At 34.8% G+C, this 15653-nt stretch overlaps 1 protein-coding gene across 18 annotated transcripts in view; it reads right to left on the minus strand.

Moving 5' to 3' along the window:
- The window catches only part of CCDC18 (coiled-coil domain containing 18), a 112264-nt gene that overhangs the window by 85767 nt on the left and 10844 nt on the right, over positions 1-15653 (minus strand). For 13 of the 18 annotated variants that reach the window (XM_045166087.1, XM_045166084.1, XM_045166076.1 and 10 more), the window contains 3 exons: positions 14025-14186; positions 9929-10035; positions 7921-8049 (listed from right to left, as the gene is read on the minus strand). In XM_045166087.1, the coding sequence (XP_045022022.1) occupies positions 7921-8049; positions 9929-10035; positions 14025-14186 (398 nt within the window). Of the gene's footprint in view, positions 1-7920; positions 8050-8937; positions 8992-9928; positions 10036-14024; positions 14187-15653 lie in introns of those variants that run through there. The other 5 variants (XM_045166091.1, XM_045166090.1, XM_045166089.1 and 2 more) reach the window with 3 other exon arrangements.

Below are 15653 nucleotides of genomic sequence, written 5' to 3' on the forward strand. Positions count from 1 at the left end.
ACCTATACCAACATCGAGTTTCCCAGGTGGCACTAGTGGTAAAGAACTTGACTGCCAATGCAGGAAACATAATGAGATAGGGATTCAATTCCTAGATTGGGAAGATCCCCTGGAGGAGGGTATGGCAACCCACTCTAGTATTCTTGCCTGGAGAATCCCATGGACAGTAGCCATGGAGCCTGGAGGGCTACAGTCCATAGGTTCACAAAGAGTCGGACACGACTGAAGTGACTTAGTAAGCACACATATACAAATATCATATTGACTTAATTAGTATAACTTTAGAAGTCTTGCTTATCTATAGACATGTTCTCTGCCTTGGCCTACAGCTTCGAAAGTGCCTTATTTGTCCTTGAACTTTGGTTCTTCCACACGATTTTTAGGGTCGGTTCATTAACTTTTATCAAAACTTGTTAGGATACTGGTTGGTATTGTACTGAATATATAAATTATTGGGAGAAAACTGATACCTTTATGTTGGGTTCCCTTACAGAAAAATGGTATATACCTCATTAGTTAGATCTTCTCTTAAGACTTTCAAAGAAGTTTTATTATTTTCTCCATTGTATTATCATTTTAGTCTGATGTTTTGACATCTGTTGTCTTACTGACCCTATGAACACTGGCCCTCCCAGCACTAGCCAATTCTCAGTGGTTAGTAGACTATGCACATGGGGGTGCACCTTTCATATACAAACTAAGCAACCCAGAGCCTACTCTCCATTCCTCTATCTGGCTCTCACACTCCAGGCCAATAGTCTCCTGTCCTAATCACCCCAGGACCAGGTATCAGACAACTCAAGACAGCCTTACATGCCAGCCTACCGAGATTATTCATACTAGCCAATCTGAAGGTTGAATACTCAACCTCAACCATTTCTTCCCACAGAAATCACAGTAAAATCTCTTGTTCATGTTTTTCTCCCTACTCCCTCTGTCTTCTAAACACCTTCATATTTAAACTTCCTTGTATGATCCCCTCTACATGACATGTCATGTCTCCTATTTCTAGTAATTTGTGAGTATAAAAACTTCCTTCAGGACAGCCATTTCCATGTCTGTGTATCTCGCCATACCTGATTAAAACAAATCTTGAGCACATTTTTAAACTTCCATTAAGACTGTACCTATTCTTCTGTAGATTTATTTACATTTAACATATAGTTTCTATTTTAATTTTTCATTAAAATAAAAGTGCTCATCTTAAGTGAATGAATTTGTATATACATATTGTTTTTTCAGTCATAAATCATCTCCAACTCTTTGGGACCCATGGAGTATAGCATGCCAGGCTCCTCTGTCTTCCACTATCTCCCAGTTTGCTCAAATTCATGTCCAATGAGTCACTGATGCTATCTAACCCTCTCATCTTCTGCCGCCCTCTTCTTTTGCCTTCAATCTTTCCCAGCATCAGGATCTTCTCCAATGAGTTGGCTCTTTGGATTAGGTGGCCAAAGTACTGCAGCTTTAGCTACAGTCCTTTCAGTGAATACTCAGGTTGATTTTCTTTAGGATTGATTCACAATTCAAAAGCATCAATTCTTACATATGTACCCACATAACTACTATCCAGATTAAATATAGAACATTTCTAGCACCCAAAAAGCTTCCATGTGCACCCTCTCAGTTAATACTTTTTATTCAAAATGGTAAGCACTATTTGGACTTTCAACATCACATTAATTTTGCCCATTTTTGATTTCTTAAGTAAATACACAGTATTCTTTTGCATCTGGCTTCCTTTGCTTAACATTATATCTGTGTTATCTCTGTTGTTAAACAGCTATAGTTGATCTTTTTCACTAATGCATATATTTCATAATGTGAATATATTTATTGATTCTACTATTAATGAACACTTAGTAATTATGAATACAGCTACTTTGAGCAGCCTTGCACATATTTTTTGATAGATATGGGCCTTCACTTCTGTTAGAATGGATTCTGGATCACAGGGTTACTTACATTTAAATTTAGTAGACATTGGTAAACAGTTTTCCAAACTGGTCTATGAATTTATACTCCTGCTAGAAATATATTAAAATTCAGTTGCTCTACAACATTAAAAACTTGATACTGTGAGTCTTTTTCATTTTAGCTACTGTGAGCCATAATGGAAATGTTTCCTCTAATCATCATCATTTTTTAAATTAATTTTTTATTGAAGGATAATTGCTTTACAGAATTTTGCTGTTTTCTGTCAAACCTCAACATGAATCAGCCTATATGATATAGGTATACATATATCCCCTCCCTTTTGAAACTCCCTCCTGTCTCCCTTCCCACCCCACCCCTCTAGGTTGATACAGAGCCATGTTTGAGTTTCCTGAGCCATACAGCAAATTCCCATTGACTATCTATTTTACATATGGTAATATAAGTTTCCATGTTACTCTTTCCATTTATCTCACCCTCTCTTCCCCTCTCCCCATGTCAGTAAGTCTGTTCTCTGTCTGCTTTTCCACTGTTGTCCTGTAAATAAATTCTTCAGTACCATTTTTCTAGATGAAAGAATTGTACACAGAAGACTATAAGACACTAATGAAAGAAATCAAAGACATAAGCAGATGGAGGGATATTCCATGTTCCTTGGTAGGAATAATCAATATTGTGAAAATGACTATACTACCAAACACAATCTACAGATTCAATGCAATCCCTATCAAAATACCAATGGCATTTTTCACAGAACTAGAACAAAAAATTTCACAAGTCATATGGAAACACAGAAGACCCCGAACAGCGAAAGCAGTCTTGAGAAAGAAGAATGGAGCTGGAGGAGTCAAGCTTCCTGACTTCAGGTTATACTACAGAGCTACATTCATCAAGACAGTATGGTACTGGCACAAAAACAGAAATATAGACCAATGGAACAAGACAGAAAGCCCAGAAATAAACCCATGCACCTATGGGTACCTTATTTTTGACAAAGGAGGCAAGAATATACAATGGGGCAAAGGCAGCCTCTTCAACAAATGGTGCTGGGTAAACTGGACAGCTACATGTAAAAGAATGAAATTAAAACACTTCCTAACACCACACACAAAGATAAACTCAAAGTGGATTAAAGACCTACATGTAAGACCAGAAACTATAAAACTCTTAGAGGAAAACATAAGCAGAACACTCGATGACATAAATCAAAGCAAGATCCTCTATGACCCACCTCCTAGAGTAATGGAAAGAAAAACAAAAGTAAACAAGTGGGACCTGATTAAACTTAAAAAAGCTTCTGCACAGCAAAGGAAACTATAAGCAAGGTGAAAAGAAAACCCTCAGAATGGGAGAAAATAATAGCAAATGAAACAGCTGACAAAGGATTAATTTCCAAAATATACAAGCAGCTCATACAACTCAATACCAGAAAAACAAACAACCCAATCAAAAAGTGGGAAAAAGACCTAAACAGACATTTCTTCAAAGAAGACATACAGATGGCTAACAAACACATGAAAAGATGCTCAACAATGCTCATTATTAGAGAAATGCAAATCAAAACTACAATGAGGTATCACCTTATACCGGTCAGAATGGCCCTCATCAAAAAGTCTACAAACAATAAATGCTGGAGAGGGTGTGGAGAAAAGGGAATGGTCTTACACTGTTGGTGGGAATGTAAATTGATACAGTCACTATGGAATACAGTATGGAGAATCCTTAAAAAACTAGGAATAAAACTACCATATAACCCAGCAATTCCACTCCTAGGCATATACCCTGAGGAAACCAAAATTGAAAGAGACACATGTATCCCATTGTTCATTGCAGCACGATTTACAATAGCTAGAACATGTAAGCAACCTAGATGTCCATCGACAGATGAATGGATAAAGAAGCTGTGGTACATATACACAATGGAATATTACTCAGCCATAAAAAGGAATGCATTTGAATCAGTTCTAATGAGGTGGATGAACCTAGAACCTATTATACAGAGTGAAGTGAGTCAGGAAGGGAAAGATAAATACCATATTCTAACACATATATATGGAATCATCATCATCATTTTGATCATTTTATTTCTTGTGGGGAAATTTCTAACAATTGATTCAATATCTTTAATGGTTAAAAAACTAGGGTTTTCAATTTATTCTTAAGTTAGTTTTGTTAAACTTTATTTTGTTGGAAAATCATTTATTTAGTTTAAGTTTTCAAATGCCCGTAAAATGGTTCACAGTACTTGGTCTTATTTCTTAAATCATAGCTAAATCTGTAATTTAGGGGACCCTTTTCAATTCCAATATTGGTTTTTGTGGATTAATTTTCTCCTGGATTAATGTTATGTAATGCCCATTATCTTGGCCACTGTGGGGGGAAAAAAAACAGATCTGGGTTTCTGGGATTCTCTATTGTTTCATTGTTTTCTATATATCCGTTTCACCCTTTATTATTTAAATACTTCTATTTTTCTTTTGATGCTCTTTCTTTTATGTCCTTTTCCTGACTATATAAATTTAATGTTTTAGTTCATTCATATACTAATTTTAATACATGAACAGACTAAAAATTTTCTTCTAAGAATATCTTTGGCTACAGCCCACAAGCTGCAATATGAAACATTTTTTGTATCAGTTCTAAGTCTTCCAATTTTCATCATAATTTCTTCAATGATCCACGAGTAGCAAGAAGGCTGATTTTACATTTTCAAACTACATGGTTTTCAGGGAGGGAGGGCCATGGCGGGGTGTAGGGCTGTCATATACAGTTTAATTACACTATGGTCTGAGAGGATGATATGTATGACATAAATATTTTTATTTTTGTTAAAATTCATGTTTTCTGGAAGAATAAGGTAACAAAGTATAAATATTCTAGGAGTGTCTAAAAGAACGTGCATTCTCAAACGGTTGGCTACAGGATTCCATATATACATCCATTAGATTAATAGTCACTCAACTCTTCAGCTTCTTACTTTTTTGTTGCTTAATCTAACAATTCTAGTAAATCAGTAAAAGTATTCCCTGTATGATTACAGATTTGTTCATTTCTACCTGAAATTTTGTTATTTTCTTTATGTACTTTGGGACTAGATTATTAGATATAAGTTTAGAATCTTTATAGCTTCCTGCTGAAGTGTTACCTAAACATTACATATATATATATACACATGTGCATGCGTGCTTAGTCACTTCAGTCGTGTCCAACTCTCTGTGACCCCATGGACCACGGCCAGCCAGGCTCCTCTGTTCATGGGACTCTCCAGGCAAGAATACTGGAGTGGGTTGCCATTTCCTTCTCCAGTGATAAAGTGTGAAGTGAGTGAAGTGAAGTCGCTCAGTCGTGTCCGACTCTTTGTGACCCCATGGACTGCAGCCTACCAGGCTCCTCCGTCCATGGGATTTTCCAGGCAAGACTACTGGAATGAGTCACCAGTGCCTTCTCCGATATATACATATATATAAATACAAGAGTTCTTTTTAACTCTAGTAATACTTTTTGCACTTAAATCTACTCTGTGATACTAATATAACTCTACGTACTTTGTTTTCTGCCTAAAATATTAATTTTCATCCCTTTGCATTCATCTTTTCTGTGTCCTTATGTGTTTTTTTTAAAAAATATAAAATGTTGCATTTAATTTCTGCTATACGGCAAAGTGACTCAGTTATACATATATATTCTTTTTTCATATTCTTTTCCATTATGGTTTAATCACAGGATATTCAATATAGTTTCCTGTCCTGTACAGCAGGACCTTGTTATTTATTCTGTGTCTTTATGTTTTAAGTATATCTCTTATAAACTGTATAAAGCTAAACAATCTCTGCCTTACACTGGCTTTTTAATCCATTATGATTAATCTCTACCCTCAAAAAAGTCTTTGTAAAGATTTTGATATTTCAATTTTAGAATGTCAATATTCATTCTAGTTCTTAAAAAAGTTCCAAGAGTCTTCGTATCACATCTCTACCTAAAAATATGAATTGATGATTTATGCTTCCTAGGTTAAAATACAAATCCTTTGGCATAAAACAAAAAGCCATTTACAGTCTGGACCAAGCCTGTCTTTTTCCTTAAGTTGTACTATATCTGTCCATTTATAAGTACACAAAATTCCTAGTGTTCTTCAGAAAAGATGTTCTTTTGTATTTCTCTGCCTTTGCACATGTTGTCCAGAACACATGCACCCCTACTTATCCACCTTATGACAGCAAAGTCAATACCCTACCCCTGGACTTCCCTGATAGACCAGTGGGGGACACGGGTATGATTGATCCCTGGTCCAGGAAGATTTCATGTGCCGGGGAGTACCTGGGCCTGTGAGCCACAATTACTGAAGCCCATGCACACAGAGCCTGTTCTCCACAATAAGAGAAGGCACCGCAATGAGAAGCTTATGCATCACAACTAGAGAGTAGCCAGCCCCTCTCTCTCCAAAAGGAGAAAGCCCATGTGAGCAACGAAGAACCAGTACAATCAAAAACAAAAAAAAATCCCCTTCCATAAAAAATCATCTCTATCTAAGTTCTACAGAGAACTAGTTATTCTTTCTGTACTTTTTCTTAGCTGTAAGGCTGCTGCTGCTGCTAAGTCACTTCAGTCGTGTCTGACTCTGTGTGACCCCACAGACAGCAGCCCACCAGGCTCCCCCATCCCTGGGATTCTCCAGGCAAGAACACTGGAGTGGGTTGCCATTTCCTTCTCCAATGCATGCAAATGAAAAGTGAAAGTGAAGACACTCAGTCGTATCCGACCCTCAGCAACCCCATGGATTGCAGCCTTCCAGGCTCCTCCATCCATGGGATTTTCCAGGCAAGAGCACTGGAGTGGGGTGCCATTGCCTTCGCAATGTTTAAAATATTTAAAAAATCGTTTAAAATAACAAGATAATACATGAAGAAAAGACGTTCTTTTGTATTTCATTTGTTCATCTGAGTAAGTAAAGTCTGATTTTCAGAATATTCGACCACACAGTTTATATTTACAATAGCTACACTGGTTAGTGCTTATTATTTATAAAGCACCTTACATTTCTTTTTTCATTTATCCCTCACATCAAGACAATATCATCTTGACTTAATATGAACAAAATGAGGTGCAAGAAGGTTAAATAGTTTCTTCAAGGTAACAAAGTCACTGAGACGTTAAAACCTAGCTGGTTTGACTCCAAAACTAAACATTTCCACTAAGTAATAATGCCTACCAAATATATACTGTAACTTGAACTATACTAACCAAACACTGCTGAGATAATATTCTTCCAAACTCATTTTAATGAAAAAATGACATAGACAGGATTTGAGCAGTTTTTAGAAGTTTAAATGCACATGCAAACAAATATTTATCTATTTATGACAACTTTTCAAAAACACTTTCTTCATAACATTACTTATATCATAGGATGAAGTTTTAAAACATATTTTTGTTGCCAAAGATGATAAAAATGCAGATTATGATTTTACCCTGTGTAAAAACTGTTACAATGACATTATTATATGGTAAAATCTCATTAAACTAAAAAGCTTTTATCTTTATTAGTTTAAAAGTTAATGAACATTCAAAGTTAATAATTACGTGGTCAGTTATCTAGAAAACTTTATCTTAAGATATGGCTTTAAAGAAAAGACATGGCTTATACAAAATAGATATTTTCGCATTACTTATCTATTCCTAAAGGAAGACCAAACCACACTTTCTTATATATTTTATTTAAGAAATATGTAAATGTCATTTCATCGATAATCATTATCAGGCTTTAAGGAATTAATCCCAATTCAAAATGCCAATAACATATAAAGTCTACTCATGAAAATTTTAATCAAAAATTTTTAAAAATTAAAGGACGAAAAACATTAAATTTTCCACTGACAAATTTCTGAAATTTTTTCTACTTCAAAAACTATGCAGAATTTTAAATAGGTACTATATATTCTTTGTTTTTCCCCTAGAAATACAATTATTTCCTTTAAAAACACATACCTCTTTCCTTGTTTACTTTGTTCAAGTAAGTCCACCTTCAACCTTATACATTCCTCTTGGGACTTCTGCAAACTCTGTTCTTTTTCAATTACCATTTTCTGACTCTGCTCTAATTTATCTTCTGCCTCTCTATAAAATAAAGATACTTTTAAAGGCTGTTGAAGAGATTATTTCAAGTATGCAAGAACAGTTCAACGTCAGGGATTCTATTATTTTAAATCACTGAGTTAAGAGAAACAAATATTTAACATGAGGCAGAGAAAAGGCTTATACATCACTAGTATACTATGAGTTTTAACAAGGAATAAAAGGATGCTGCCATCAAATGATAAATGTGTCTGAAACAAAAGCTGATACCCTATTTAATGATACTAGAAACATTAGGTATATTTCAGAAACTAGATAAGGATGACTATTATCACCACCATATCCAGTGATTTTTCTGACAGTTGCAAAAAGCAAAAATGAAAAAGTAACAAGTATAAGTTTCAGAAAAGAAATACAAAATTCTTTTTTTGCTGATAATATCATTAGCTACCTGGAAAATCCCTGGAGAATCAAAATAAAAATCAGAATTTATTAAAGGTATGAGAAATAGTCCAATTACAAAATAATTATATTATACAAAAAGCAGTAGCCTTCCTATATTCTATCAATGAACAGAATAAGAACAAATTGGGAATTGCCAGGCAGTTCAGTGGTTAGGACTCTGCACTCTCATTCCCAAGGGCCTGAGTTCAATTCCAGGTCAGGGAACTAAGATCTCACATGCCACATGGCTGAAAAAAAAAAAAAAAGAACAAGAACAAATTCACAACAAAAATATAAAATACTTAGGAATAAACATAATATATGTATTACTAAAAAAATTACAAAATTCTGATGGTCATGAGAGATGATTTTAGTGTACATCAGAATCATCTGTAGGACTTGTCAAAACATAGACTGCTGGGTCCCAACTCCCAGAGTCTGTGATTCAGAAAGTCTGAGACCAGAACTGAGATTTGCATTTCTTACATGTTTCCAGATGATGCTCATACTGCTGGTCCCAGAATTAATCTTTGAGAATCACTAAAATGGAACAATATGCTATTTAATATGCATGTATTTCTCATGTATTCAAAACAGAAAAGGAAGACAAATTACAAAGTGCCTGATTCCTTGTATTTCTTTGAATTCCCATCAAAGTAGCGAGCATAACTACATAGGACAATAAGTAAACTAGTTCATATTAATGAAAACATATAAATAAATAGCTTAGATTTAGTCTTTTTTAGCTGTCATACAACTGCATGTATCCTGCAGCCAAGAATTATGATAAACTGAAAACAGATTCATCAAGTTCTGAGACAGTATATCTGTGTGTGCATGCCAAGTCACTTCAGTCATGTCTGACTCTTTGCAAACCCATGGGGTGTAGCCTGCCAGGCTCCTCCGTCCATGGGATTTTCCAGGCATGAATACTGAAGTGGGCTGCCATTTCCTTCTCCAGGGATCTTCCCGATCCAGGGATTGAACCTGGGTCTCCTGCATTGCCGGCAGACTCTTTACCATCTAAGCCACCAGGGAAGCCTGGGTAGGGGTCAAAATTTAACAAGATATATCAAAAATAAGTATTTTAAAGCTGTAAATGGGCTTCTCAGGTGGCTCAGTGGTCAAGAATCCACCCACAATGCAAGTGACACAGGTTTGATCCCTGTGTGGGGAAGATCCCCTGGGGAAGGAAACGGCAACACACTCCAGTACCCTTGCCTGGGAAATGGCAGCACACTCCAGCACCCTTGCCTGGAAAATCCCATGGACAGAGGAGCCTGGTGGGTTATAGTTCATGGCGTCGCGAATAGTCAGACAGGACTTAGCGACTAAACAACATGAGATTTCATATGATAAAAACAGACATTGTTAGCAATTTCCCAGGTGAAAATATGGATGAGATTCATACACTCACCTGATGTTACATTCTAATCAATGAAATGTGCTTAAAAAAAAAAAAAGCTGTAAATCTTACCTCAAAACTTTATCTTGGGCTGAAACTTCTGCTTCCAAATTTATAATCTGTTCTTCTAAGATTGGTACATTGGCTGCCTGTTTTTGAGCAGATTCAAGCATAGAAACCTAAAACAAAAAACAACTTTCAGAGTACTTTCTTTGCAAAATAAATTAATCTATTTGCTCCTTAGTTTCTCTTACCATCTAATGGAAATTCAATAGAACTCCCCAATCACTCTTCAATTATGAAGCTCATCTTGTCTATCAACTTACATGGGCATGTCATCATCACAAGCCAGTCTCATGTAAGCTCCTCCCATTATCCTCAACTTAGTATCACAAGATAACTGGTTAACTATTTAGGGAAAATAAAAGAGAATCTCTGCCGACACTAACTAAAAAGATTAATTTCACATAAATCAGAAATTTAAATTTCAAAGATCATTTAAAATTACATAAAAATATTATTGACTCTTTTTAAAGCCTAAATTTAGAAAACATGATTACGAGAGAAAACCTAGAAAATACGACTTGGACTATGAAGAGTGTAAGATGATGGAAATCAACAACCTAAATGGTGTCTGGAAAAGAACACTAAATATTCCCAGAAAAAGGAAGCATGAGGTATATAGTGCAGGACAGGGATGAGGTCTAGAAGAGAAAACTTGGAACATAGTTCAAGATCTCTTTGATAAGTCTCTCCTTTTCCTATGCTCAGAACACCAGGAGTCAAGAGTCACCAAGAGCCTTCCACTTAAGAAGAGAGAGACAGTTTACTAATCTGGAGAAACTGAACAGGAAACATTTGGGACTCTTGAAACATTTTGTGGAATGATGAGCAGAGATGAGGTAGAGTTAAAAAAACAAAGAGATTAATACAGAACAGTCAGCTTCTAGCCTCCTATCCCACCTCATGTGGGGCTATCTCACAGGTAAGAAATCAAAGGATTCTTTGCTGCAGAAATTCAAGAACTTCAAAGTAAAAGACCTCACATATGGATACTGAATGGGAGAAGGGAGATTGCTCCCTACAAAAGAGCCACCTCCTCAACCATTACCAACAAATGAAGCTCAGTGGACAACAAATCCCACCTTTGCAGAGAGTTTCCAAACAGCATTTAAGTGCCTTCTCTTAAATACAAATAGCCAGAACACCAACATCTGAGAGGTCAAAACAAAAGTTAAAAGCAACTGGCAGAAGCAAGGCAAATACATACATACATACACACACACACAAATCACTGAAAGAGCAATGAGAGGATATTGCAAATACAAAACAATTAGAGAACATGAAAAGTTCTAGAAAATGAAAAATTATGACAGCCAAAATAAAAGATTCAATAGGATGACAACATTGAGGAAATCTCTGAAAAGGTATCACAAGAAGACAAAGAGAGAAAATACCAGGCAAAAACTTAAAAGATTTAAAAGACCAATCAGGTTAAAAAAGTCAGAAGAAAGAAAACAAAGGGAAGAAAATAATCAAGATTACATAAGAAAAATTTCAGGGACCAAAGGACACAAGATTTCAACCAGAAGATCTTTATGTAACCAGTACAATAAATAACAAAGGTCTACTTAAAGATAAATCACTATGAAATTTTAAAACACCATAGAAAAAAGGAAAATACTAAAAACTATCATAAATGGAAAAACAAATGAAAGATATCTTACACGCTAGGAAATGTAATTCACAATGGAATTAAACATTCCAGACACACACTAGAGGATAGAAGACAAAAAAGCAGTGTCCTAAAAACTCTGGGGGAAAATAATTTTCATTCTAGAATTCAATCAAGTGTTGGGGAGAAATTAAGACATTTCAAACAGGCAAGGAAGCTACTGGAAAATATGCTTCAACTAAAGAAAGAGTAAATCAAGAAAGTCAACATGAGATCCAGGAAACCGTAGACACAACCTGGAAGAACATCGAAGAGAAGTCCCAGGAAGACAGCTGGGCAGCAGGCCTGAAGGGTAATAAGCCCAGAAAGGACAAGACATTAAGATCCATAACTGTAACTACTATACAGACTTTGCTAAAAGGTCAATTATGAATATGTTGTCCAGTACAAAGGGGAGCAAAAGATTTCCAAAAGCGGCACATACGCAACATCAAAGCTGAGACCTGCCCTGGAAAAGGCAACCTCCCTAAAAAATATTTTATTAAACAATTTAGAAAATGCTGAGATAGGGGACTTTCCTGGTGGTCCAGTAGTTACGAATCTACCTTCCAATGCAGGGTACACAGGTTCGAATTCTGATCGGGGAACTAAGATTCCACACACTGTGAGGCAACTAAGCCCACATGCCACACCTGGAGAGCCCAAGCGCCAGAACTACTGAGCCCATGCTCTTCAACAAGAGAAGGACACCCCAGTGAAGATCCAGCATAGCCAAAATGAAATAAATTAAAACTCAATAAGCCAAAATACCCCAGTTCTTAAAAAAAAGAAAAACTGAGAAGTATATGAAATACAAATATCTTACTGCCTAGAATAACCATTGGTGTATTTATATGCTCAAAGAAAGGAACACTTAAAATGTTAATAGTTCAGTAGTTAATAGTAAAACTCTTACTATCTCTAAGACTTCAAATAATTAAGCCTCTATGACTTAAAAAGAATCTATAGGGGACTAAAAAGTTAAAATATAATAAACAGACATATCAAAAGAAATGGCAAATGCACTGAAAAGGTAAATCTCATGAGACATCAAGAAAAACAAGATATTTTTGCCTTAAAGAAATTTAAAAGTATAGTTTTGTTTTGTTTTGTTTTTTTAATCAGTAGACCATTGAATGTAGACAGAGTGCAGTAAATGCCTGAAAAAACACTTTCTGTGTGATTTGACCATTCTGGAAATCTACCCCAGAAATAAATCCCAAACACCAAAAAAGTTTTATGTTCACTGCAGCATTTTTCTCCTTAAGCACAACAGTGTACTTTATTTTGTTTGAAAAGAACAAAAGAAAAATAAAAGACCTCCCATAACTGTACTACTTAAAACAATTATGTCTAAAAAACAAAGTCTCACTATGACGCTCTAATAGTTACCAGAGTTATAGCATAGCCTTTCTTTCCTTATATACATCATATGTATATATATATACACGTACTAAAACACAAACATTTAGACAAATATGCTCATTTTATAAAAAACAAAACAGATTAGTTACTGTGTGTTTGTTTCTGCCACAAAATATTTCAGGTAAGTTTCTGAGTGCTGACTGTATAGATACTCCTCTAAGTGCCTCTACAAATATCATCTAAACTTTACAAAGTCCCATAAAAGTCAAATAACTTTGCATTTTAGTACTCATATATTGATATATGTTTTAGTACTGATATATTAATATATTGTAGTACTGATACATTGATATATGCTTTCACCTTAAGTAACAAAAGTAAGCTTGGTAGCAATTAATTATATGTATGCATATATATATATATATATATATATTTACCATGCCCCTATTACTGGACTCTTTCATTTCTTCTAATTTTTTTGTACAATATCAATCATATAGAAAAATAAAGGAAACCACTTAAACAGGAGAGTTATTAAGTTATGGTATACTCACATAAGAAAACATTAATGCTACCATAAAAAATGGTTGTTGGAAGAGCTAGGTAAATGTACCAAAAAATGCTTAGACTATATAAGAAGTATAAAACACAGGAAAAAATAAAACTATTCAAATGTGTAATATTCAATTATATGATAAACCAATAAAGTAGTTTCTAGATGGTGGAAACTGGGTTATCTTTCTCCCTTTTTTCTATTTTTGAAGTTTTCAACAATGAGGATGTATTATTGTAAAGAGGAAGATAAGTAAGCTATATATTTTCTTTGTACAAGAAGCAAAACCACACAAATTGGTGATCTTAAGAATTTTAAGAAGTTCTGACTTATCTAAATGCATATATTATACAAGTTCCTCTAAATAATTTTCAAGTATCAAATTCATATAAAATTGATTCTTTAATAGGTTGATATATTATCACAATAAAAATCATTATATATAACACATTAAGGTAATACAAGGAATATTTTTCCAATTACAAATCTTAAGAGATTCTTTTCTGTTGGCATAGTCACCATTTCAAGAAACATACTTTTGCTCTTGACTGTGTCAATTCAAAGTGAACAGATTCTATTTTAGTCATTAAAGAATGATTCTGTGAAACTAAACAAGCATTCTGTTGCCTAAGTTTATTAAGTTTCTCTCGAAGACTTTTGATTTCCTGATCCACAGGGGTAGATGATGAAAAAGACATCTGAAAAATGAAAAAGAACAATCTATTTTGAATTACGTCACTAAGTATTATATATAATACAATGAACAATTATCAATAAAATGACTAAGTAGCTCAGAAAAATAGGTTAAGGTACTTAGTGTTGGGGAAGATATGTGAGACAATCAGCGCTCTCCTCAGCAGATGGTGAACAAGTAAGTAAATACATTTGGCTTGTAAAACAGTGGTACACTTTGGAAAAGTTCTTGGTATTATCCAGTAAAGTTGAACATGTTAAGACTCAACAGTATTACTCCTGGGTATAAATCTGATAGAAACTTATGTACTTTTGTACCTGAAGATTATATAAAAATGGTAAGAACTGAAATGCCCACAAACAACAAAATGGATAAATTATTCTTTGCGTGCTCAGTTGCTTCAGTTGTGTCCTACTCTTTGCGACCCTATGAACTGTAACCCACCAGGCTCTTCTGTACATGGGATTCTACAGGCAACAATACTGGAGTGGGTTGCCATGCCCTGCTCCAAGGGATCCTCCCAACCCAGGGATGGAACTCATGTCTCCTGCGGCTTCTGCATTGCAGGCGGATTCTTTACTACTGAGCCACTGTTAACTGTACATATATTTCTATTATACTTTTTTGAATATATATTTTATAATAAAGTATTTTAATTTTCATTCGTTGAGGTTTCCAAAACATGATTTTATTTTTTGAATAAGTAATGTATTTATATAATTCAAAAGTCAGAACTATATATAAAAGAGTACATACAGAAGTATCATTCCCATGTTTAGTAAATAGGTAACCATTTTTACAAGTTTCTTACTTATAAATTTTTGTATAACACAAATTAGACAGCAGAAAAACAGGAAACTCCTTCTATAGGAGAGTCATTAATTAAGTTAGGATCTTAAATCTAGTCTTCTAGTGCTTCCATATACATACACAAACAATACAAATTACCCACCCCCGACAACAGCTCTTATGCAAAACCAGAATAGTAAATATGGTTTTTCACTTCAACAATACATCCTGGCAATCTCTCCACAATCAATTCAGTGAGAAACTCCTTTTTTCTTTTTACCCGCTTAGCTGCAGTATTCATTGCATATCTATTCAACCAATATCCTATTACTGGACAACTGAGCTATTACTAGTCTTTTGTTATGACAAACAAGGCCTCATTTTATACTTATGCAGGTAGCTCTCCAGAAATAGGATTTCCAAGTTAAAGGTAAACAAATTTGTGGTTTTGGTAAATATTACCAAATGTCTCTCCACTGAGATTATATCACTTTGCATTTCTACCAGCAATGCATGAGAATGCCTATTTCCCCCTAATATCACCCACAAAATACAGTGCCAAACTCAGGATGTTTAATAATCTGGTAGTGAATTTCTCTTTTTATGACTGAGATTGAACTCTTTTTATTTGTTTTAATTTCCTTTCCCATTCATGCCTTTTGCACATATTTCCACTGGTTTG

The sequence above is a fragment of the Bubalus bubalis genome, chromosome 6 (assembly GCF_019923935.1).
Source record: "Bubalus bubalis isolate 160015118507 breed Murrah chromosome 6, NDDB_SH_1, whole genome shotgun sequence".
Taxonomy (NCBI): Eukaryota; Metazoa; Chordata; class Mammalia; order Artiodactyla; family Bovidae; genus Bubalus; species Bubalus bubalis.